The sequence below is a fragment of the Cryptomeria japonica genome, chromosome 6 (genome assembly GCF_030272615.1).
Source record: "Cryptomeria japonica chromosome 6, Sugi_1.0, whole genome shotgun sequence".
NCBI classification, from domain to species: Eukaryota; Viridiplantae; Streptophyta; class Pinopsida; order Cupressales; family Cupressaceae; genus Cryptomeria; species Cryptomeria japonica.
In genome coordinates this window covers 231,107,726-231,131,625 of record NC_081410.1, presented here as the reverse complement: position 1 = coordinate 231,131,625, position 23,900 = coordinate 231,107,726, and the positions used below count along the sequence as shown (strand labels likewise).

Sequence of the window (23,900 nt, the reverse complement as noted above, 5' to 3'; positions counted from 1 at the left end):
GTTAAAGGTGTGATACAGTTGAGATAAATTGAGATCAGCCTTTGAAGCAATATTCCAAATTCGTGAAGCCAACATATGACGATTTTGTATTTCCATCAAAGAAGTATGTAGATATTAGCATTAGTCGTGGAGGAGATAATCACGTTGATATTGATCTGATAGTGCAAACAACGTTTGGGAAGGTGATATAGATATGGAACTTGCAAACTCTTGATATGCTTTGAACACGATGAAAGAAAAGCATCTATACAATGTCACTGACCAGCGATCATATCCTAAAAGGTTGCAATTAAATTTAAGTATAATACGATGTATTAAGAGCCTTGTTTAATTTACCGATTCATTGAGGAATGGATGAAATGGTAACTAAAGGAACAATGATTAATTATTATAAATGAAAATGCATTAAAGAATAACAAAAAGGCACGTACCAGATAGTTAAAGATTATGATTTACGAAGAGGTGTATTCTTTCAAAGAAACACTTTGTTATAAATGTTGACCAAAGATATTGGGCAGCGATTTGAATTAAGCGATTGAAATGAATATGAAGTTTAGTTGACAAAGGACATACTCATTTGAAGGGATGCCTCTTTACCAAGAGATGCCTCCTCTCAAATAGAGGCATAAGTCTATAAAAAGACATCAGTTTTTTTGTGTAGAAAAGAGGTTGTGTGGATGAAAAATGCTGAAAAAATAATTCAGAAAAGAGAGTATATGCTGAGAAGAGAATTATATCCGACTATTAGATGAATATAAGAAGGTTATCAGCAGACTCATAAGTGGAAGATTGTCAAAGGAGAATACGCATATGTGAGAATACAGTTTTCAGAATTAAGGAGGATATTCAATAAAAGCTTTGTTGCAGATTTTTAGAAGGCAGAGTAATCAGTTTTGACAGATTTAGCAGATTTATGACTGTTGTATAGTAGATTAGATGAGTCATTCATACCAGAAGGTTGTATGGAGGTTGGTGCCTCATTTAGGTGGAGTTGGTGCTCACAAAAACAGAAGTGGGAGTTGGTGCTTCCAGTGGGTTTATGCTCACAGAATCAGAATTCGGGGAGTTGGTGCTCACAAATCAATCTAGGGGTTGGTGGCTCTACAAATTGTAAAAGAAATAATATACTAGCATTCATTTGCCGTGGTTTTCTCCCATTTTGGGTTTCCACTTAAAAACTGTGTTCTTTGCTATGTGTATGGTTATTTGAAGTAGAAACATAGTTTCAAATCAATCTAAAAGTTAAAATTAATTGATATACTGATTCACCCCCCGTCCCTCCCTCTCAATATATTTGTGTGCTCTTCAAATTGTAATGGCCCCTACTAGGAGGCTGGCAATTCCCAATGATTAACATACATCACTATGCGTTATTATGTCTTAAATCAGATTATTAAAAATAAAGGAACAATTATGATTCATAATACATTTGACAGTTACTATACTTAAGCCCCAATCCTCACTTCTTTCCTAATCATCAACCCTAATGAAGGATGGGGAATTACTTGTCATAGGGTGCTTGTTAACCAGTCTATGAGTAGGCTCTCTCAAGGTTTCAGGACTCCGTCCATATCCCATCTTGGGCTTACCTATCTTGTGAGGTATTACTCCACCTCTCCCTAGCAAAACCAACCTATCCTCATGATGGTCAATAGCAAATGATTAAGAAATGGTGTCATATTCCCATGTAGACAACAAGCAATGATTAGAAACATTAAACAATACATGTACATAAATATATATATTTTCAATACATAAATTATTTTTTACTGCTTAAAATACGTTCTATCTTAACTAGTGGGAGTAATGAAAGGACGTGTCCATTCCCAAGCCACCTCCGGAATAGACGCCATGTTTCAAGGGGAATCGCGTGGTTTCAAAGAGGTATAAACCCGCACCCCAAGGAAACACGGGAGAGGAGGTGACAAGGAGAGAAGGGCAAGGAGAAGCATCCAAAGAGTAACGTCATTACTTAGTAATAATATTTATTTCAGTTTTCATAATTTATGATGCCTAGACAACCATGAGGACCGCCCTGTGAATGCATCAGTCAGCAAACGATGTGAAAGGGCTAGTCGCTGGTTCTTCCCAGCGATGAAGAACCAGCGCCTAGTAAGCATCCCTCCCCATCACCAGCAGGTTGGTACGTCCCCAGGCCAATCCGCTTAAATATCGAAATGATGAAGTATGTCTTTGTGCAAATTGTATTAAATCTGCTTTCATTCCTCATATAACAGTAATGAATTTAATTTAACTAGTGGCCCAGATTAATTGCTAAATCGGTTCCATGCCTAAAAATGTCTTGCCAAATGAACTAAGCACATCTGTAATGTACAAAAGGGTAAAATGAACTTAATTTTCATGCTAGATAGGTAACTTGCAATATCAGGTTTAGTATGCTGCATTAAATACACTTTAGTGATGGATAGAAGAATAAAAATAATTCATTCATTCTCAGACACAACTGATAAGTAAAGAAAAGGAATACTAATTAAAGATAGTCATGTTTCTGCAACTAGGCACAAATATAATGAATTAATCCCTACAAATTTATATATAATGGATAAATGTTAACCAAGTAATATAGTCATGAATCTATGTTTTCTATAGGCATTTACTATCTTCCTGATATCCTCTGTTTGTTAGTACATTCAAGATAATGAGTGCAAGCCAGGGGTATGCTAGGCCCATCCTCAGGTGGCCCTATTAGCCGTAAGAGACGGGATGGGTCTGGATGGGTAGCCCAGCCAACCTGGAAAATCCTCAAAATCTAGAATGGGTCGTGTATGTATTTTGTGCGGCAATAATTATGCCACTGATCTACTATTACTGCTGACATATAAAATGAAATATCTAAATGTTGCAGGAAACCGTAAATCCTTTTCCTAAATCCAACCTTCGGTGGATAGATCAGGCCCTAATTATCAGGAAGGCGAGGCAGGTACAGCAAAGGTTCATTACAAATGGGCTATGAGTACACTGGCTTCTAAGGTATTATGAATGTATATGAAATTAAGTATGACTGTTATACATTTGCTGTCTATATTAATATTACTATTAAATTCTGCATAAGAACTTTATCAGGCTTCATATATTAAGCATACATATTAAGCACATCCCCATGCATACCACCAAGAACAAAGATGTTACTGCCTGTAACTTAATAACAGTTCTGATCTGATCTGATCGATGGTGATCCTGTTATGCTATAAGATATCTTCCTTTTATATCTCTATAACCAATTGAAGTGATGCACCCCTTTGGATGGAGATCTCCTTTGTAAGAGACGTGGCTTTCTATCCAAACCCAAGCACTGCTTTATGCTGCTTGTTAACAAATATAATGATTATTTAATTATTTTGTTATCTATGCCTTTATTAATTCTTTGCTTTATTTATATTTCCAACCAACTTCCAATGCCATGATCCTAGTTATACCATGCACACGACCAAGGGAAGAGACACAGGAAAAATAATATATATTTGAATGCTCTCGACTTAGTGAAGAGTGTCCATGGTTAGTTCCTAAGCCAACTCATCATAGTGGCTAGAATAAGCCAGCCGCATCTCTCATAATCTCCACCTCTTGTCTTATGGGTTATAGAACATTGTGAATTTAAATCTATTTATTTATCACTGATATGATAGTGGATATTGTTGTGGTGTCATCATGACTTGATTGGGGTCATGACAGTCCACCCTTCCTGAGATTGCTTGTCCTCAAGCAATTTCAGATTAATCATGCAGTCTAATTTGTAGCCCACCTTTTGCTGCGCTACTCTGATATTATCGTAAGTTGTAGATTTGAACTGAGACATATGTATTTTTACTTTTAATTCTAATGTGAGTTATAGCCAATAGTTGGAAACTGTTAAGGTTTGTAATTTAAGACAAGCTTCTCTCATCTTTCTTTTCTTATCACTCAACGTATATTGTATACCTCTGTGTTAACACAAACACTTACCATATATTAAGTTGAGGTTAGAAGCATGAAACACATCTATGACCTTTAAATGCAAATTTTCTATCCTAAATAAATTCATATCTTTTTGGTTTACTCTTGTTATTCCCATATTCTTGATTAACCAAAAATAGAAATCACATGATGATAGGAACAATAATTATAGATATTCATGGAGTAGATATGCCAAACACGGAGCATACACATGAATATATGCAATCATGGATTATATGTGATGTCCTCAAACAAGACTCTGTCCAGTATTGTTAACATTAAGAAAGCTCCTTGTATTATCTTTAAGGATAGCTTACAATTCATTAAGCAACAATGAAGAATGGTAGACATGAAGATATTTGCTGATATAAAATTAGAAGACCATTCCATATAAAGTGACAATCGATTAAGAATAACGATGATGTAAGAAGCTTTTGAGACAGATTTGTTTATGGATCTGGAAGGGACAATATTATTGACCAAGGCAACGATACATATGAGATGTTAACACAAACTGCTCAAGGATTAGATATTATTGAACAAATCCCTCAGAAGACATTTTGCCACTCATACAAACATATGCTTGCTGATAATAATCCAAAGAGAGTAGGAAGATATCTATCTACCGTCAATATCTTCAGCACTGAACCTTGATAACTACTACAATTATATCTAATATATTTTATTGTGCCAAGCAAAGGAGTGTGGAGCATTGGATTGGATATGGGAAGTAGTTATATGGGCTCTTTGACTTGTCGAATGAGGAAGAATACAGGAAAATGGGAGATAAAGTGGGGACGCTGCCTTGAGACTTTAATAAATAAAAGAGCCATGATATCGACAGCAATGATATTGAAGAGATGTATGAAAGCAGCGACCATGATTATGATCGATTCCACCAAGTCAGCGATCTGAATGTGCCATGGCAGCGATAATAAAAGAGGAGTAGTTACTTTATAATAGAAGTGACTTAATAACATAAGGCAGACTCCCACTAAAGATTAATCACAGGTGGTACTTATCGAAGGAGGCCTATAGACCAGTAATCGTCTATAAGACAAGCATTAACTAAATACCAAACATCGATTAACAGCATTGGGTAGACAAACAAAGCTCAATCATGAAAAATAGAGAATTATACAAGCCCAATTAAGATTAATGAAAAGTATCGATAATAGTAGCAATTTGGTTAGCATCAAGCAACGACCTGAAGAGATGACACCCCTTAATTATATTCTTAGGAATAATCAAGAATATTGAATTGACTAATCAATGATTGGTTATAACCTATGTCACAGGGTTCGCCGAATTTCAGCCATGTAGTTCGAAATTCGGCGAACTCCAAAACGCGAGTAAAAATTCGTTAAAATTCGCTCTGTGTTTGTTAGAGTTAAGGGCATAGTTTTTGTTTAATAAAATATATTTATAAAAACGTTTTTATAGGGTTTTTCATGTTGAGCAACGTGACTGTCTTCACCTGCGAAAGAGTTTTTAACGCTTTCCAATATCAAACAGCGTGAATAAGCATATCCACCGCTAAATGGGATAAAGTTTCATTTAGTGTTTTTCAATGTCGAAAAACGGGAGCGAAACCTTATACTCCAACTGGCTGAAAGCTTCAGAAAAAAATTAGAATACAGAAATAGGGTTGCTGATTATAGAAATAGCACAACTTTTTATGATTGCGATTATAGAAATAGCACAACTTTTTATGAGTTACGTTTGGAGAAGGGTCGGCTTCTCTTTTAATTTTAAATATTTTGATTTAATTTTTAAGACTTGTTTTTATTTTAAATAGTAGTTTTTAAAATAAAATTTAATCTCTTTATTTTATGTTTTCAATAATGTAGATTTGTTATTTAATTTTTTTATTAAATATAATAAACTATAATATATGTATTATTTAGTATATTAAATTTGATATAGTTATTATTTGTATTCAAAAGATAATATTATTTTTATGGATTTATTATTTATTTAACAAAAATTAAATTTATATAAGGCGAATTTAATGACAATTTTTTTTTTCGAATTTTTTGACCTAGCCGAACTTCATCCGAATTTTATTGTTGTCGAACACGAATTCGAACTCGAACCTTGTGACATAGGTTATAACATATGATGATAACAACACGTTAAGAGATCATCAATAATCGATTATGGATAGCAGTGATTACAATAATTATATAATCAATTAATGCGATTTGCATAAAGGAAAACGATGTGCATTTGAAGAGACATTGGACATATCTCTTGAGTGCATCCTATCATCTCAATTTGCAAGATATAAGGGGGGGAAAACAGAATGTGAAAAGATAGGAAGGGAGATCTATGAGCGGGTTGCAACAGTCTTGAGAAGGAGATTACTTGCAGGTTCTATGAAGAGATTGTAAGGAGTTAATTATCTTATTTCTTATCCTATGGATCGCTCAAGTTAAGCCGATTGACCCAGTGACAATAAAGGTTGCATAGAAAACAAGATCAAAATCAGGAAGAGCACCGTTAGGCATGGTTGCAAGCAAGTAACTTCAGATCGGGGACAATGACATATCACTATAAGTAATACCAGCAAATACATCTTTGCATTCATATCGTTACATCAAACATCTCAACATATCCGTAATTACATAATTATATCGACATACCAAACATAGCAATATATTCATAATTGCATAGTAGGCCAATACATCAGGCACGACATCATATAGTTTTATTGCTATCCTCCGAAGGAGATTCATTGCATAGTTTATATTAATACATTAGGAAGAGAAGAGGTCTCTAAATTTTTGCAGATTGGAATACCTTACTTAGCATAACTCCTAAAACCCAATCAGATACAAATCTATATCCAGTCTTTGCATTAGCAAATACAGATTACACATATCATCTATCTATATACATAGAGACTTATCACTTGCATATTCCCACTTTACTTATCAAAGGTAGCAGTGATCTAGTTATCAATTATATACAAAATCATTCATAAGTGGTATCATAGACCATAATTCTTAGTGTAAAGAGAGACTTTAAAGAAAGAAGTCTCTTGCAACTGATTGGTTGAGTAATTGTTCCCTAATCCATAAAAAAATAACACAAGGGGACATTATAGTATACATGCAAATACAACTATCATTAGATCTTATTGACTAGAATCTATTCATTGTTCTAGCCTTACCCTGCAGGATGGCAGGATCAAGGCTCTGACACCAATTGTAATGTCCTCTACTGGGAGGGTGCCAATTCCCAATGATTAACAAACTTATCAGACTTCAAGGCTTCATCTAGTTTAGATTTCTGCTTTTTGCTTGATCTGATTTTACCGGATGGCTCTCCTTGAGTTTTAGGCTTCTTTGCTGGTTGAGTTTCATCGGACGGAGGCTTTCGGACTACCTTGGCATATGTGGCAGTCTTCTTGACTTCTCTAACCTCTTCATCTGATTCGGTTTCCTCTTCCACAACGACATACATTCTCACCGGCTTCTCCTTCCTTCTCTTCTCTGCTCCACTGGTTGATGTTGATTGTGGTTTAGGTGGAGGGACTGCTTTCTGCACACCGGAGGTACATGCTGACCTGCTCAGCTTAGCCTTAGCTTGCTTGAAAGGAGTGGGAACCGGTTTAGCCTGTTGCTTCACCATGTCTTCCTCCTTTAGTATATTTTGCTCACGAGCCCTCTGCACAACTTCTCTTGTTATGCCCATTTGCTCTGCTAGTTGTTCAACGTCCTTTCTGACCTTTCTCTTCCTTCCGGTTTCAGTAAATTGCTTGTGCAAGCTCAAGTCCTTTTCTCTGAAGGTACCAAATCTTTCCTCCTTCTCATCCACAGACTTACTAAGGAGGTGCTGTGCATAAGTGCCAAGAGTGATTTCGTCCACCTCATAGCCCATTGGCAAAATCCAAACAATCCTAGGCTCTACTGCTTCCATGTGACATTGATCCTTGTCCACCATGAAGCATATTGTGTTTTCATATTTCTCAACTATAGCCTTTGGAATTCTTTCTCTACCCTGCATCAGCTCTTGAAAGGTCTTGAAGTAACCCTATAAGGCAGATTTTTGAGCAACTGCATCACCAACACCCTGCAAGCCTTCTTTGATTTGCATTGCCACCGGTTTGTCATATGCCCAATGCACCTTTCCAATCTCAGGGATTTCATTCAGGAAATACAGAGTCAAGAAAATGATCAGGGAACCGAATTTAAATATACGCTTCTTGTCTTGCTTGATCTTCTTGATATTGCTCATCAGCTCGCTGAGAAGCACTGAGCACAAATCATACTTCTTGTTCTCTTTGAGCATCTGATAAGCTGCATAAATTGCAATATCGGATATTGAGTTTTGCCTGCTTGATTGATAAACTTTATAACCGTTAACCATTGAAGCAAATCGTACATCAAATTCCACTTTATCACTAATGGTCATTGATTTGTTGTCATATTTTGAATCGGTTACCTCCATTATAGTGGTGTTCTTTACATTCCGGAGGGCAGGAACTTCACCGGTAGCATTCAAACAGGTCACTCCTTGAATAGCTTGCTTTGTGATTTTGTAGGGTTTGTCTAGCCATAAGAATTCATCATGGATTCGGCTTAGAACATACCTTACCCATTCGGGTTTGTCGAATATCGGGAACTGAACAAACTAAATAAAACCCTTTTCCTCCAAATTCTTAAAATCTGATTTCAGATTGACAAATCCATCAACCATGTGCTGAGCCCTAATATCTTCATTATGTAAAACTCCGTACGACACAAAAGAAAATGCACCATTCGGATCGTCTTCAACCGACTTAAACGAATGTTTTTTGAAAACGAGCCTAGCTCTTTTAGTGATCTTAACAAGTGGAGTTGCAATGCCAGAAGATGATTCCATTTTGAATTTAGGGTATGAACTGATTGCTTCGAAAATGGATAAATACCTTTTCAATCACAACCGGATGCAAGAAGTCTTTGTTGGATTGCTACAAGCTTGAATTTCGCTTCAGAATCTTTTTCGCTTTGCTGCTCTACTCTTTTCTTTTTAATCGAATTGTGAAGAATGAATAGAGAAATGCCTTTTTATCCTTAGAAAACCTAACTTTTAGTTGCAATAAATGCATAACCCTAAAAGCTTCTGGATACCTTGTTCTGCATCAATTGCTCATCGGAATCTCATATTGCCATGAAATCTTTCAGAAAACATCTGGACATCTAATCTAGTTCTTCTGCAACCTTCTAGAACTGGTTATAGATCTCTGCAAGGGGGTTCTATGGATTTGCATGATAGTCTGCCCCCTAAGGCCAAAATGCCTTAGTTACCGAATGAGGTTCCATCACCGGGATCAGGTGTGGAGCCATTTACTACGTTAAGATCTTCTTTCTTCATCCACATCTTCGTATGCTGATCTCTGATCTCTTCTACCTTAGCTTTGCCCTTTTCATTTGATTTATTTTGTCCTACCGAAGCATTCTTGCAACATGACCAGGTTTGTTGCATGCATGACAAACAACACTTCTTTGCATAGGCCTGAAGTTCATTTGATTTGATCTCATCTTGCATTGGTTAGAAATATGCCCATATATACCACAAACATAGCATCTCTGATTCTGGAAGTTGTTCATTACTGTTTTGCACATGTTTGACTTATGACCAAAATTGTTGCATATGAAACATTGACCAGTAAAGGTAGAACCATTGTTCATCATATTATTCATCATCCCATTATTCATCCTACTTCTGCATTGACTTGCCATATGAAAATTTACCATTGAATTTATAGGCATTTGTTGAGACATGGACCAGCCAGGACTCGAACCTAGGACCTTCCATACGCTGCTGGAGTGCTCTACCACTGAGCTACTGGCCCCTCTTGGACCAGTCCATCGTCGGTCTGGGTGTGGCTTATTTCCAACACCAACACCCCCCCTTAAGCCACCTCTCGTGTGCTTGGGGCTCCTAGCCTGGACCTGGCTCTGATACCATGTTGAGACATGGACTAGCTAGGACTCGAACCTAGGACCTTCCATACGCTGCTGGAGTGCTCTACCACTGAGCTACTGGCTCCTCTTGGACCAGTCCATCATTGGTCTGGGTGTGGCTTATTTCCAACACCAATAGCATTAGGCTGTCTTACCAGAGGTTTCTTGTTCTTTTGTTGATGATTGCTTTGACCAGAACCGAAGGATTCTCCTTTCTCAAATCCAAGTCCTCGCATGTCTTTGCCATGTCTCTGACTTTCCATCATCTCATCCAACCGGGTTGAACTAGCTTTGAATTTTTCTTTGTACTCATTAGCATTAGTCAGCTCATCTCTCAGAATTATGATCTGCCTTTCAAGTTCTTGTCCATCATTCTTTGTTTGCACCAATTCAAGCTTCAATTGATCATTCTCGTATGTCAATCTGCAACATTCATTAGATCTGTCCTTCAGTGATTGAGTTAGGGTTTCTTCATTCTTCTTCTGGTCTTCTATCTCCTTTGTCAGCTTCATAACAATGGAAGCCAACTTCTCACATTCATTTGTTTTGTCTTGTAGGGCTTGATTATCAATGCTTTGTTCTTCCTTCTCCTTCAGCTTGTCCATCAACTCCTTTCTCTTTTCTCTAGAAGTGCTCACTTGATCTTTTAGTGTCTTAATGAAGTCCTCAGCTGCATTCAGATTTCTTTTCAAGGAACTTACTTCTTTTCTTGCTGCATCAAGATCTTCAAGTGCCACACTAAGCCATCGCTGCAAACCGAAGTCCATTGATTCAATCTTCCAGATCTTGCTCAAGTTGTTAAGCTTCTTCCAAGGCACAAAGCTCTAATACCAATTGTTGGAATCAATGAACACTGAGAGGCGGGGGGGGTGAATCAGTGTTCTGCAATTTACAAGTTTATTAATTTGATACTTAAACCACTGGATGCAAAAGATAGAAAGTAAAATGCAGAAACTCAAAGCAAATAACCACACAACCATAACATCGGAATTTTTACGTGGAAACCCGGAAAGGGAAAAACCATGGTGGGATTTGAACCCACAATATTATTATACTATGGCCAGTAGTAAAACAATATTACAAAAGGGGAATGCACTTGCATTCAGGCACACTGCCTAGAGCTCACTACTCAAATACAAAACAGGGCTGCAACCCCGGAGGACTCACTGTCCTACAAATGAGATATAACAACAAATACAATGTCTGAATTGGAATACAACATCTGCAAATGCCAGAAATTAATTCCGGTTAGGCTCAAAATGATCCGCTACCATTGATTCGGAAGATTGCTCTGTTCAGTTCTGCTACCAGACACTGGATCACCAAAACTTAAGATGCGCACGTGAAATTGCGCTCAATCGCTCCAAAAACAAATTCTCTCCCTTTTTCATCTATCAAAATCACCATCCATATCAATCTTATATATCCGCACCGCCAAAATGAATCTCCCACCACAAATCCATATACTGGATCCCAAGCTTCACACGCAACAGCACAAACTCCTCGAACACAAAACCAATGACCGAAATCATTCCTACAATTCCACAACACACGTTACCCAACTGTCCACACAATAGTTCTGCTCTTCCGGAATCACTGGATACCGGACCAAGAATCATGCACTAGAATCAACACCGGAGGCTAGAATTACAAGATGATCTGTCTTAAACAACCAATCGACTATCCCAATCACCGCAACCGAAACTGCATCACCCGAAATGAGTTGTGCACACTGAATTTGTACACTTTGTTCACACTCTACCGAACTTATGCCTAAAGTCAATATGACTTCCGGTAGATCAAATCTATAGGTACTGGATAGGATTACTAAGTTGAGTTGCCATCAATGACAATCCCTAAGTAATCTCCATGCATCTAACATCACCGGAATAGTGTCTCTTGCCAACAAAGGGGACATTACAGTATACATGCAAATACAAGTATCATTAGATCTTATTGACTAGAATTTATTCTTTGTTCTAGTCTTACCCTGCAGGATGGCAGGATCAAGGTTCTGATACCAATTGTAATGTCCTCTACTGGGAGGCTGCCAATTCCCAATGATTAACATACATCACTATGCATTATTATGTCTTAAATAAGATTATTAAAATTAAGGAACAATTAGGGTTCATAATACATTTGACAGTTACTCTACTTGAGCCCCAATCCTTACTTCTTTCCTAATCATAAACCCCAACAAAGGATGGGGAATAACTTCTCATAGGGTGCTTGGAAACCAGTCTACACGTATGCTTCCTCACGGTTTCAGGACTCCTTCCATATCCCATCTTGGGCTTAACTATCTTGTGAGGTATTACTCCACCTCTCCCTAACAAAACCAACCTATCCTCATGAGTGGCAATAGCAAATGATTAAGAAATGAGCTATGAGTACACTAACTTCTAATGTATTATGAATCTATATGAAATTAAGTATGACTGTCATACATATTGCAGTCTATAATATATATTAATATTACTATTAAATTCTACATAAGAACATTACCAGGCTTCATATATTAAGCATACATATTAAGCACATCCCCATGCATACCACCAAGAACAAAGATGTTACTGCCTTTAACCTCATAACAGTTCTGATCTGATCTGATCGATGGTCATCCTGCTATGCTATAAGATATCTTCCTTTTATATCTCTATATCCAATTGAAGTTATGCACCCCTTTGGATGGAGATCTCCTTTGTAAGAGACGTGGCTTTCTATCCAAACCCAAGCACTGCTTTATGCTGCTTGTTTATAAAGATAACGATTATTTAATTATGTTGTTATCAATGACTTTATTAATTGTTTGCTTTATTTATATTTTCAACCCACTTCCAATGCCATGATTCCTAGTTATACCATGCACACGACCAAGGGAAGAGACACACAGGAAAAATAAAATATATTTGAATGCCCTTGACTTGCTGAAGAGTGTCCATGGTTAGTTCCTAAGATAACTCATCATAGCGGCTAGAATAAGCCAGCGGCATCTCTCATATTCTCCACCTCTTGTCTTATGGGTTATAGAAAATTGTGAATTATTAAATCTATTTATTTATCACTGATATGATAGTGGATATTGTTATGGTGTCATCATGACCTGATTGGGGTCATGACACGCTTTGCCCTGTTGAAGACAAAAACAAAGTCATGCAATCGTTTCCCACTAGAGCGATGGACTTTTGGCCAATACCGCAGCTCAAGGAGAGCTCTTCCCTTGTCCACGACCCTGACCAATGTTCCGTGTCTTGTAGATTCAACTAATACAAATAGGCTTCTCCCGCTGGTAATGGGTGCTTTGAATTGCCTTCCTGCAATGATCCGGCCTTTGATATAATCGGCAATAGTCCCAATTCTCCTTACTGTGACTTTGAACAGCTGCTTTGAAATATTTTAATTAAATCTTTAACTCCTAAATAATCCGACCAATATGAATAAATATATTCCCTGCTGAATGTTTGGCTCCCACAATAATAATATCTGCAGCCCTTATTGCTAGCAATATATTCATGGCAAGACAGCAATATCCATTGCCAAATATTAGAATTATCAACCACTATTTTAATAGCCTTCAGTAATATTATTTCCCATGGCCAATACAAAGCTTATTGCACTCAATTAATAAAAGGTTCAATATATATATCACTGCAGCAATGAGGAGAGACCAATGATAAAACATCAGAATAATACAAATCGATCTTCAAAATATTATTATTCTTGCCAATCAAATGGTATCCGCCATAAACATCAATTGCTATTAGAATATTCAGAAATGCATTATGTGATAAAACAAGTCATCTGATAAGATTCTCACGCTGGCTTTTTAATCAACAATAAACGTTTGTAAATTTCTTATTTTATAGAACTTATCTCAAATTTGTCTCCAATGGAGACTTTACAAACTTGGCTCAGCTGTGAACTGTGTCGTGAATCCACTCCTCCGAAGAGTCAGGTTTTCGTCCAACCCTTCTGTCAAATCCTGAAGGTTTTCGTCTCCAGAAATTCTAAATCGTTTATCAAATCAAAGCATGTCCTTGCCTACAACCCCAGGACCTCCTTATAAAGCCCTTAGGAAACATCTAGAAGATTAGGCCAACTGGATAATTAAATAAAGTGACCTTATAATAATATTTTATTATTTTATTGTTATTTAATTAAATTAATTAATATTAAGTCATTGTATGAATATTTTATCTATATTTTGATAATTTAATAAAAATCAATTTAATCAAATTTCACCTTAAAAATTGGGGATATTACAGCTCAGTCTTCAAGTTTGCACCTTGAGGTTTTCATCTCATGTCAGCTATGCTCTAGTCAAGGGAGATGATGGGAGATGATCCTTATAGGTTTGTACTTAATCATAAAGCTTGTTTTTTTGATAGATGGGTTCCTCTTTAATAACTTTTAGGTTTAGCCATAAGTTTTGGAAGCTCATATGAGAATTGTGTCCCTCCATGCCAGGAAAAAAACAAGGCTCCAATGTCTTTCCAAGGTTATTGTTAATTATTAACAGAGATTACTTGACATTGTATACTCTTTTACAATTCCTTTTACTATCTACCTGATAGCACCTTTGAAGTGCTTCCCTTCTACATTAAGAAGAAAGGTAGCTGCATGATGGTTATAAATCCCATGCTGCTGCCTTTGTTCATGCAGATCTAGTCATTTTAGGAGAAAGATACTCAATTGGGCCATCATGGAATATGTATCAAGTGGAACCATTTGACATTGTAAGAAGCAACAATAGGGGATAATCGCTTCCTGCAGAAACATTCCTCAAGTGGCAAAACTTGAGGGAAACACTTTTTAGAAGGGGAGGCAATCCACTTGCTGCTATGTATTGTTGGATTATGGAGTAGCTAACTTTGTGCATACATTGAACTAGTTGTATAAGAGCTCGTTGATTTTTCAGTTTCTAGGAAGTTGACCTGGTTAGGGCTATTGTGTTGCACGCCCTACTCATAAGAATTGGATGGCGGGACTCGAGGGTTTATTCATTTCGCGGGCAACCATTAAAAGCAAGTTCGAAACTAACTGAAAACGCTAGATGGAGAACGAAAGGTTCCAGCAAGCACTCCTGTTTTAGCATTAGTTGGCTCAAGAGCATAGGTTCGTTTAACCTACTTACATCCAGAGATAGGAAGCTAGAATTCATCAGATCGTCAGCTTTATAATTCTTAATTGGCAGAGTACTTTTGGGAGGTTCCTCTCTTGAAGTGGCTTTGCTTTTTATTATTTCAACATTTTTCTTTGATTTATATCATTAGGTGTGAGTGTTTATTCTGTCTTTCATTGTCATTGTGTCAAGTACTACTTCTATCTTGCTGGAATTTGAAATTTGTTTTTGTTGAATATAGTAATACCGTTAGAGCTAACATTGATTTTAGAGATTTGTTGAACATGAGGGAGGCCAAAGTGAAAATCTCTCAATTGCTAAAATTGTTTGAGTTGAAGTCTCCCTAGGAGTGGAAGGTAAGAGATCAGTTGTGGTTCTAGAGCATTATCATGGAGCTAATTGGAGTACTGGAAGGACACCTATATTCTACAAATTGTGACAGGAGGCAATCTTCATTTCTTGACAATATGGAAAAAATAAGAGGATTTGTACATGTACAGGATCACCAAGAATATTATGGGGAAGTTGAAGAGAGGAAGATGATGTTGCAAAATATGTAGTGCAGGAGTGTGGGGTAGGGAAAGCATTGGGAAAAGCAAGAAGAGGAATTTGAACTGGAAGATGACCCTTCACATTTTGATGTAGATGGAGAGAAAGGATAGGAATCATGTGATGAACTTCCACATTTTTTTTAGAAGAAGAACAAGAAGAGGAATCATGTGATCAACTTCCACTTTTTGGCTTGGACAACAAGAAGAGAAATCTTTGATGAGCTTCCATTTTTTGACTTAGAATGAATAATAAGTGGTAAAGAGGAGTTTGAGTAAAAAGAAGAGGCACGGATGGAAAGTAGAAGAAACGAGAACAGAATTTCAGAGTCTTGGGCCCCCAATCTGCATCTATCAGGAACAAGGTGGACCCTCTCCAACTTTTATGTTACACTCCATTTGTGAGCACAAGCATTAGAGTATGTTGATGCAAGAGATTTGCTTTGAAAATCCTACTGGCAAAAGGAGGAAAAGAGGATTGGCATGACAAAGGGGAAGTAATATCCGAAAGAGAAAAAGTAAGAAAAGTAAAAAGAAAAGGAAGGGATCCATTCAAGGAAAATGACACGGCTTTTCAGGGGAGGGTTATATCTTTCTTTCAAGCACCATTGCAAGTTACTTCCTGGCTAAGAGTTAAAAATCTCACCTGTTTACTTTTGGAAATAAAAGTTACAATATCATAGTAGTACAACTGTTAGGGCTCTAGTGAATAGTGTTTGAGGTTCAAATGTGACTGAGGATTGCGCTTTCTTAACTATTTTCATGGATTTATCAAAATTCAGCATTGCTCCACTCTTTGCTTTTGCAATAACAGTCACTATACCAACAGGTATCTTCATAAATTATGGGTCAAATCACAAAATTTATGCAAACTGATGCATTTTCAGATTGAAGATGCGTTTCAATATTTTTTGAGCTATTTTGCCACATATTTTTGTTGGATGTTTTGTCGTTGATGCCAAAGGATGATGATCAAGGTTGTCTAACAATTATTTGTTTGAGCTACTTGGTTGCTAGGTTGAGCCACTTGGTTGCTTGGTTGAGCTACCTGGTTTTCTGGTTGAGCTACTTGGTTGTCTGGTTGAGCTGTTTGGTTATCTGCTTGTGCTGGTTGCTTGTCCATGTCACCTGCCTACTTGTCTACTCTTGAGTGACACATCACCCATGGAATATTTATTAATGCGATGATATTTATGTTGAATCAGGCAGTCTTAAAGAAATGGACAGTACATGGTATAGTTGTGGCTTAATTGTTCCTATGTGATGAATGCTAAATAAAGGTTGGGTGGCTTATATAAATTTCTGACTTATAACGTCTTTGCAGCTTATTAAGAGAACTGACACATTTATCAGAAATCAGTTTAGGGGCTTATAAAAGGATTTACTTCAGCAAACATAGAATGAAGTCAAGTCGTGTTTCTCAAGCTAGTACGATAGAACCTTATTATTTTCTTTTGCTTTCGAAGGAAGCCGTGTATTTTTTCACAATCAGTGGTCAAGTTATAACCATGGAAACTTAATGGATGGTCTGTGTGGCAATATATGTCACTCCTACACGATTGATATTAAATCTGTTATTATTCCTTTGTAACAGTGAAGGGAGTCTCTTAATTTGTATGCATTCTATAAGTGACATTGTTGGTATTGAGACTTAATATACATATAATAGGCTCGCGTTAAAAATAGAATATTTGATACTGGTGGTGGTAATGAAGGCCTTTTATATGCCACCCGAAAGTTTTTCAAAAGTGGAGTGTTGTTGGATATTACGAAGAGGAGTATATACATATAACGGAGTTTGAACAAAATATATGAAGGGAGAAAGAAGGGAGGCTGAATTTTTTTATGTGTATTATTGTTGGTCAAGTTATGTGCTACTGCTGATAAAACATAAGGAGCATTTATGCACAGGCAGTAATATATGGTTTCAGGTTTGGAGCATGTAGATTTGTATAGCGGTACGAATAGAGGGTGTGCATAAAGATTTTTAATAACAGGTTTTTATGCTAAGGAATTGAAGGAGCCATGGGTCACTCTCATATATCTTGCTGAGTATGTTATTCTGAGATGGAGTGTATTTCTGAGTTGGTGCTCAACCTGAGGTTGGTGCCTCAGCTGATCAAAGTTGGTGCTCACTTGTGTAATCAGGGTTGGTGCCCATTTTGTTAGTGAAAGTTATTGCGTGCCATGGTTTTTCCACGGAAAATTTAGTGTTTGCATCTTGTTATTTGCTCTCTCAAAGTTTTATATGGTTTCATGATTTTAAAAGTTTAAAAATATTGATTCACCTGCCCCACCCTCTCGACCTATTCCCCCCCTCCCTTTCAGTATTTTGTGTGCTCTTCAATTTTGACCGTAGATTATGGAATTTACAGGTGTTCTATTTTGATTGTTATCATCACTTTCTAATATCTTTATGATGATGCCCTAACTTTGTGGATAAAGCTTTTGAAGGGGAGAGTGTTTTGTTTGCACTCCTCTTCTTTTATTATGTGTAGTAATGAGTTTTTTTCCCTAAGCTTATTTGTGGTAGTAAAGTATAATGTTGTTTTATTATGTGTAGTGATGACCTTTTTTCCCTAATTTTATTTGTGATAGTAAAATATAATGTTAAGTTGATGTCCTAGGTGGGTCATAAACTTTGGAGCACTTTTCTATTTTGTTTGTGTTGGCAAGAGACACTGTATAGGTCATTCAGTGTTGTCATTGATGGCAACCGAAGTCAAATATGCCATCTGTAGTGTGTGATCTGATCCTACAGGAAGTCAGAATGAAGATTTGGTTAAGTTTGGTGAGTTAGAACAGTGCATCCAACATAATGTAGTATTTTGGTTGGCATTTCATTTATGTTGAATATTTTGTGTTGCGGAAGCTAGAGGAAGATAGTTAGATGTCTGGAGTACCTTATTTCAGAATCTTAGCCTCCGGTGATGATTGTCGTGTGAGTTAGAAGATCCAGTGTACAAGTTTTGGGGTTGAATAGTGTGGTATGGCCGTTTTGAATAGTTGATCGTTGTGTGGAATTGATGAAGTTATTTTGGTGATTATTTTTGTGATCGAGGATGTTTAGTCGACATCTGGGAAGCGTGTGGACAATTCTTTTTGGTCTGCATATGCATTGGAGTTCGGATTGAGCCGACTATGTATGCACATTTCATTATATGTTATGTGTTCTTGAAGCCGACATATAGAATACCTAATTTCATGTTGCGAATATAAAAGAACGATGGATATAATCAATTTAGATATTGGTGGATGTGTGGAAAGTGTTTGTGATCGATTGTGTGCAGTTTCACGTGTGCAAGTGAAGGATTTATGCTCCAGAATAATATAGAACAGTGGAACAGAGCAGTGTAGCAGATCAATGTGAGATCAAGTGTTTTGTGCTTAACTGGAACTGTACTTTTGCATTTGTAGATGTTGTTTTTCAGTTCAAACATTCCAATTATCTTTTGTAAAAGATATTGTAAGACAGTGAGTCTTGCTAGGGTTGTAGCCCTTGATATTTTGAGCAGTGAGATCTAGGCAGTGTTCCTGAATGCATGTGCATTCCCATTGTAATATTCTTATACTTCTGCAGAGTATATTTATATTGTGGGTCTCATACCCATCGTGTTTTTTCCCTTAATAGAGTTTTCCACGTATAAAAATCTTGGTGTTATGGTGGTGTGGATATTTGCTTTATGTGTTTGAATCTCTCTCTTGTTGATTTGCTTTACGTGCTTGAAAATTGCAGAACATTGATTCACCCCTCCCTCTCAGTGTTCCTTGATTCCAACAATTTGCGGGGACATGCCATCATGGTGTCATAACGTGGGCCAATTACCATGATGGTTGGATGTTGAGCCCCAGAATAACTAAAATCATCATAGAATATAAGATAAAAGAGAAAAATTTAAAGTAATTCGTTGAGACAAATTGGTTTACATGCTCCAATGTTTTTAAAAAATTGTTTGGGCAGAAAGTGGATAAGCACCTTTAAAGGGCCCACCATCTGGAAGATGATGGGAAAAGTAATAAACTGGTTTGTAAAAAGTTTGCCTTTTGTTGTGGCTATTATCTCTTTAATTCGCTATTGCATAAACCCATACTCTTTTCCCAGATTTGATTTGTACCAGCATCATTTTAGAATACATGCATGGTGTATCTGATTCAACTTTAATTGAAACTTTTTAATAGCTAAATAAATTAGTCATTTGTTGGGAAAAAATTCTTCCTGTATGTGGCATAGTTTTACCAATAAGTCTGAAATTAATTAAATGATAAATGCTATTTCAGTTAGGCTATTTTAACTATTCAACTGATAGTTGTCATAATCGTTGATCATTAGTGCTTGAACTTCTAGCTGTGTTGAAAGAATGAATTTTCAGTTTATAGAGTATGGAGGGAGATTGTAAGCAAGGAATACTTTTGGTATTTCAGTGAATAATGCAGGCATCATCAACAAAAATGGTAAGCTATGGGAGATCCCTGCAGAAGAATTTGACTCAGTCATAGACATAAATTTGAAGGGCACAGCAAACATGCTTCGTCATTTTCTGCCTCATATGATAGCGAAGAAAAGAGGGATAGTGGTGAATTTGTCATCAGGATGGGGTCGATCTGCTGCTGGAGAGGTTTGCTATATTTGCCCTCTTTTTAAAATTGTTTAATAATTTCAGTTTCTTTACAAAAATGGAATGCCAATTGGATTTGCAAACATGTCATTGGAGATATTTTTGAGCAGGTTTCTCCTTACTGTGCATCAAAATGGGCAATTGAGGGTTTAACAAAGTCAGTTGCAAAAGAAATACCTCAAGGAATGGCCGTTATTGCATTGAGTCCAGGAGTGATCAACACTGACTTGCTGGCATCTTGTTTTGGTGCATCTGCTGCCTTGTACCAGAGTCCCGAAGCTTGGTATCAATTTAACATCTAAATTCTTGTTTAATAATGAGCATCATTCCTAAAAAAATTCATTGCTTGAAAATATCAAACTAAGACTATTCTTGCTTGTTTATTTTTATCTTCTTAGTTATCTAAATAAGTAAACAAAGAAGCTATGCACCTTGGGGATGTCTCCACAGCCCTTGGTTCCTGGACTTATCCTACGTTCCCATTCAAATATTGTGTCAAGGATTTTGGAGGTACTTCTAGGCATCCCCGTTTCCTTTAGCCCTCTAAAAGAGGACTTGTTGAAACACAGGAACCTGTTTTACTTGTAGAGACCAAAGCTATTTGAGCTTATCAGTTGTGTATCATGTATTTTCTGGCATTTGCTTTGTAAACTGGAAGGTCAAACTGATTTTTTCCCTTCAATAGAAAATATCTTCTTTTGTTTATTACATGCTTTTGATTTGCTTTTGTTTTCAATTGAATCGCTCAACCCTAACTAATTGATTTGTCTATTTTTAATCTAAACAAAAATTTCGAATTTTTCATAATGTTTCAAACAAATTGCTATAATCTCAACCACAACAAGACACATTTTCCAAACAGTTGTTCCCTAAAATCTTGTTCATTCATGATAATGAAAAACTATATTGCGATGTGTTAATACACATCATCATTCATGTATTTGTAGTGTTTCTCTGAGCTTTTGGGAGGGGGGGTTGTAGGATTAGAGAATATAGATTGTTGAAGTTATAGCTGCGATAGAGATCTAAGATGCATATCTATTTTCCTCTCCATCGTCTCTTATTTATTTCATATCGCAATCTTCTATTTGTCTCCGTCTTGGTGGCTTCCGTTACCTTTATACCGTTTCATTGGCATCCGTTTTCCTTTCGAAATTCTTCTTTGTTTATCCGAACGCTATGGTGGCTGTCGGTGAGATTTCTACGTGACTGTCGGTGAGTCATCTATGTGGTTGTCAGTGACTTTTCCTCGTCCATCGTGGAGTCTCTTCACTTGCTATTCGATTCTTTATATTTATCGCTCTTCTATTTTCATGGGTCTTCTTCTTCGGCAGATTGATAATCATATTGCGGGCTTATCATTTTGTCTTGTAGCAAGTTGAGAGTAATGTGTATGGATTCTGTCAGAACAGTAAATATTATATGTTTTCTATGTTCAGAGTTTTTCAGACTTATGAAGTTTTATAGAATGTATATGAAATGTATCAGTTGACTTCATTGTCATGATTGATTTGTAGAGAATCAAACTTATCTTAGTGTGATTGATAGTAACCCGAAACTATCAATAGTTGTATTCATTTTCAGAGATATTATAAATTCATTTTTGAGTGGGCTGGGTTTTTCACCTTCAGGTGGAGGGTTTTCCCAGGATAAAGTTCTTGTGTTTGTGTTGTTCATGAGTTTAGTTTTCTACTTTCTATTTATTCTGGTTCAAATTTAACATGGTATCAGAGCGGGGTTAGAAGATTGATCCAGAACCAGAATCTTTAAGTTCTTTATTTCTTTCTTTTGTTTGCCTAAGTTATTCATAATGGTGAACGGATTGAAAGTAGAAGATAGACTAGATGGGTCATCAAATTTCTCTTCTTGGAAATTTAGAATTCTGATTACTCTAGAAGAGAATGTTCTCCTTGACTATGTCTCGAAAAATGTAGAAGAACCTTCTGTTGATACAGAGAAAGTTCAATGGAGAAAAAATAGGACCATGGCTAAGAAAATTCTGATTGATTCTATTAAGGATCATCTGGTACCTATCATCTCTAAGTTGGATTCAGCTAAGGAAATGTTTTAGACTCTAAAGGATCTTTATGAATTCAACAACACCAGCAGAGCTTTAGCCCTGAGGCGTCAACTACTGAATGTGAAAATGTCTAGAGGAGAATCTGTTGCTTCTTATTTCATGAAGATTTCTGATTTAAAAGATCAGCTTACAATTGGAGATACTTTTGCTGATAAAGACTTGGTGATGTTATCTATGAATTGACTTCCCAACTCTTGGGAATCCTTCATTCAAGGCATTAGTGGAAGAGATGAACTTCCTAAATTTGATAGGTTGAGGGCAGATTGCATCTAGGAAGAATGCAGACAAGAAGCAAGAGGCAGTGGTCGCAAATCTCATCATGAAGATGATCATGTGCTAGTTGCTCACACATCTAAAGGGAAAGGAAAGATAGGTAACTTCAAAAGATTTAGAGACAAGAATTTTGAGTCAGCCCCTGATGTCAAGAAAAAGAGAAGGGACCTTTCTAGAATTCAGTTTTTTAGGTGTGACAAATTTGGTCACTTTGCTAGAGATTGTGTATCAAGGTCAAAGCCTCAAGCAACTGCTGCAAATGTTGAGAATCCTTCTCCTCAAAGAGAGTCAAGTGAAAATTCTGAGGGATTCTTATTTATTTCTGCACTTTCTAGTAATGTTCCTACTAACAGTGATACGTGGTTGATAGATAGTGGAGCATCTCGTCATATCATTGGTTATCGCGAACACCTTTCAAACTTGAAAGAAAAAGACTCTCATCTTCAAGTTATCATTGGTAATGATGCTTGCTATTTTGTGAAGGGTGCTGGTTCTACTTCTTTTCAGTTGGACTCTGGTATTCCTCTTCATTTAAGTGATGTACTATTTGTTCCTAGTATTAAGAGGAATCTGATTTCTATTTCTGCATTAGAAGACAAAGGTTATCATGTTGCTTTTGCTGATGGAAAAGTACTTGCATGGAAGAAGGACTCAAGTATTCAATCAACTTGTGTTATTGGTGTTCGTCATGATAGTCTTTACAAACTTTCAGCTCATCTCATTCAAGTCTTAGCTCATGATTCTTCAAGTTCAAGTGAGCTGTGGCATAAAAGATTTGGTCATTTAAATTTCAGAACTTTGTCTGCAATGGAGAAGGTTGTCAATGGTCTTCCAAAGCTGAATCAAAATCATGAAGGTGTTTGCAAGGGGTGTGCTTTAGGTAAGAACATTAAGAGCACCTTTCATAGTAGTGAAAGTAGGGCAAATGATGTTCTAGAATTAATTCATTCTGATTTATGTGGACCTATGTCAGTTGCTTCACTTAGTGGTTTTTGGTATTATGTCACCTTCATTGATGATTTTTCACGTAAGTGTTGGATTTACTTTCTTAAGTCTAAAGAGTCTGATGAAGTGCTGTCCAGATTTAAAGAGTTCAAAGCTCTAGTTGAAAATTTATCTAGCAAGAAAATAAAAGTTCTTAGATCTGATAATGGAGGAGAATATGTTCCTGGTGTTTTTCATAACTTTTGTGTTGAAGCTAGGATTAAGAGGGAGTTTTGTGTCCCTTATAATCCTCAACAAAACGGTGTGGATGAAAGAAAGAATAGGACAATTGTTGAGGTAGCAAAGGCTATGATTCATGACCAAAGTCTTCAAACATTTCTTTGGGCTGAGGCTTGCAGGACAACA

The 23,900-nt window shown here is 36.6% G+C and overlaps 1 protein-coding gene across 1 annotated transcript in view; it reads left to right on the top strand.

Moving 5' to 3' along the window:
* LOC131071466 (NADPH-dependent pterin aldehyde reductase) overlaps positions 1 to 23,900 on the top strand; it is a 57,944-nt gene that overhangs the window by 16,015 nt on the left and 18,029 nt on the right. Inside the window, exons 3-4 of the mRNA XM_058007311.2 lie at positions 20,004 to 20,197; positions 20,308 to 20,480. Of these exons, the coding sequence (XP_057863294.1) occupies positions 20,004 to 20,197; positions 20,308 to 20,480 (367 nt within the window). The remainder of the gene's footprint in view (positions 1 to 20,003; positions 20,198 to 20,307; positions 20,481 to 23,900) is intronic.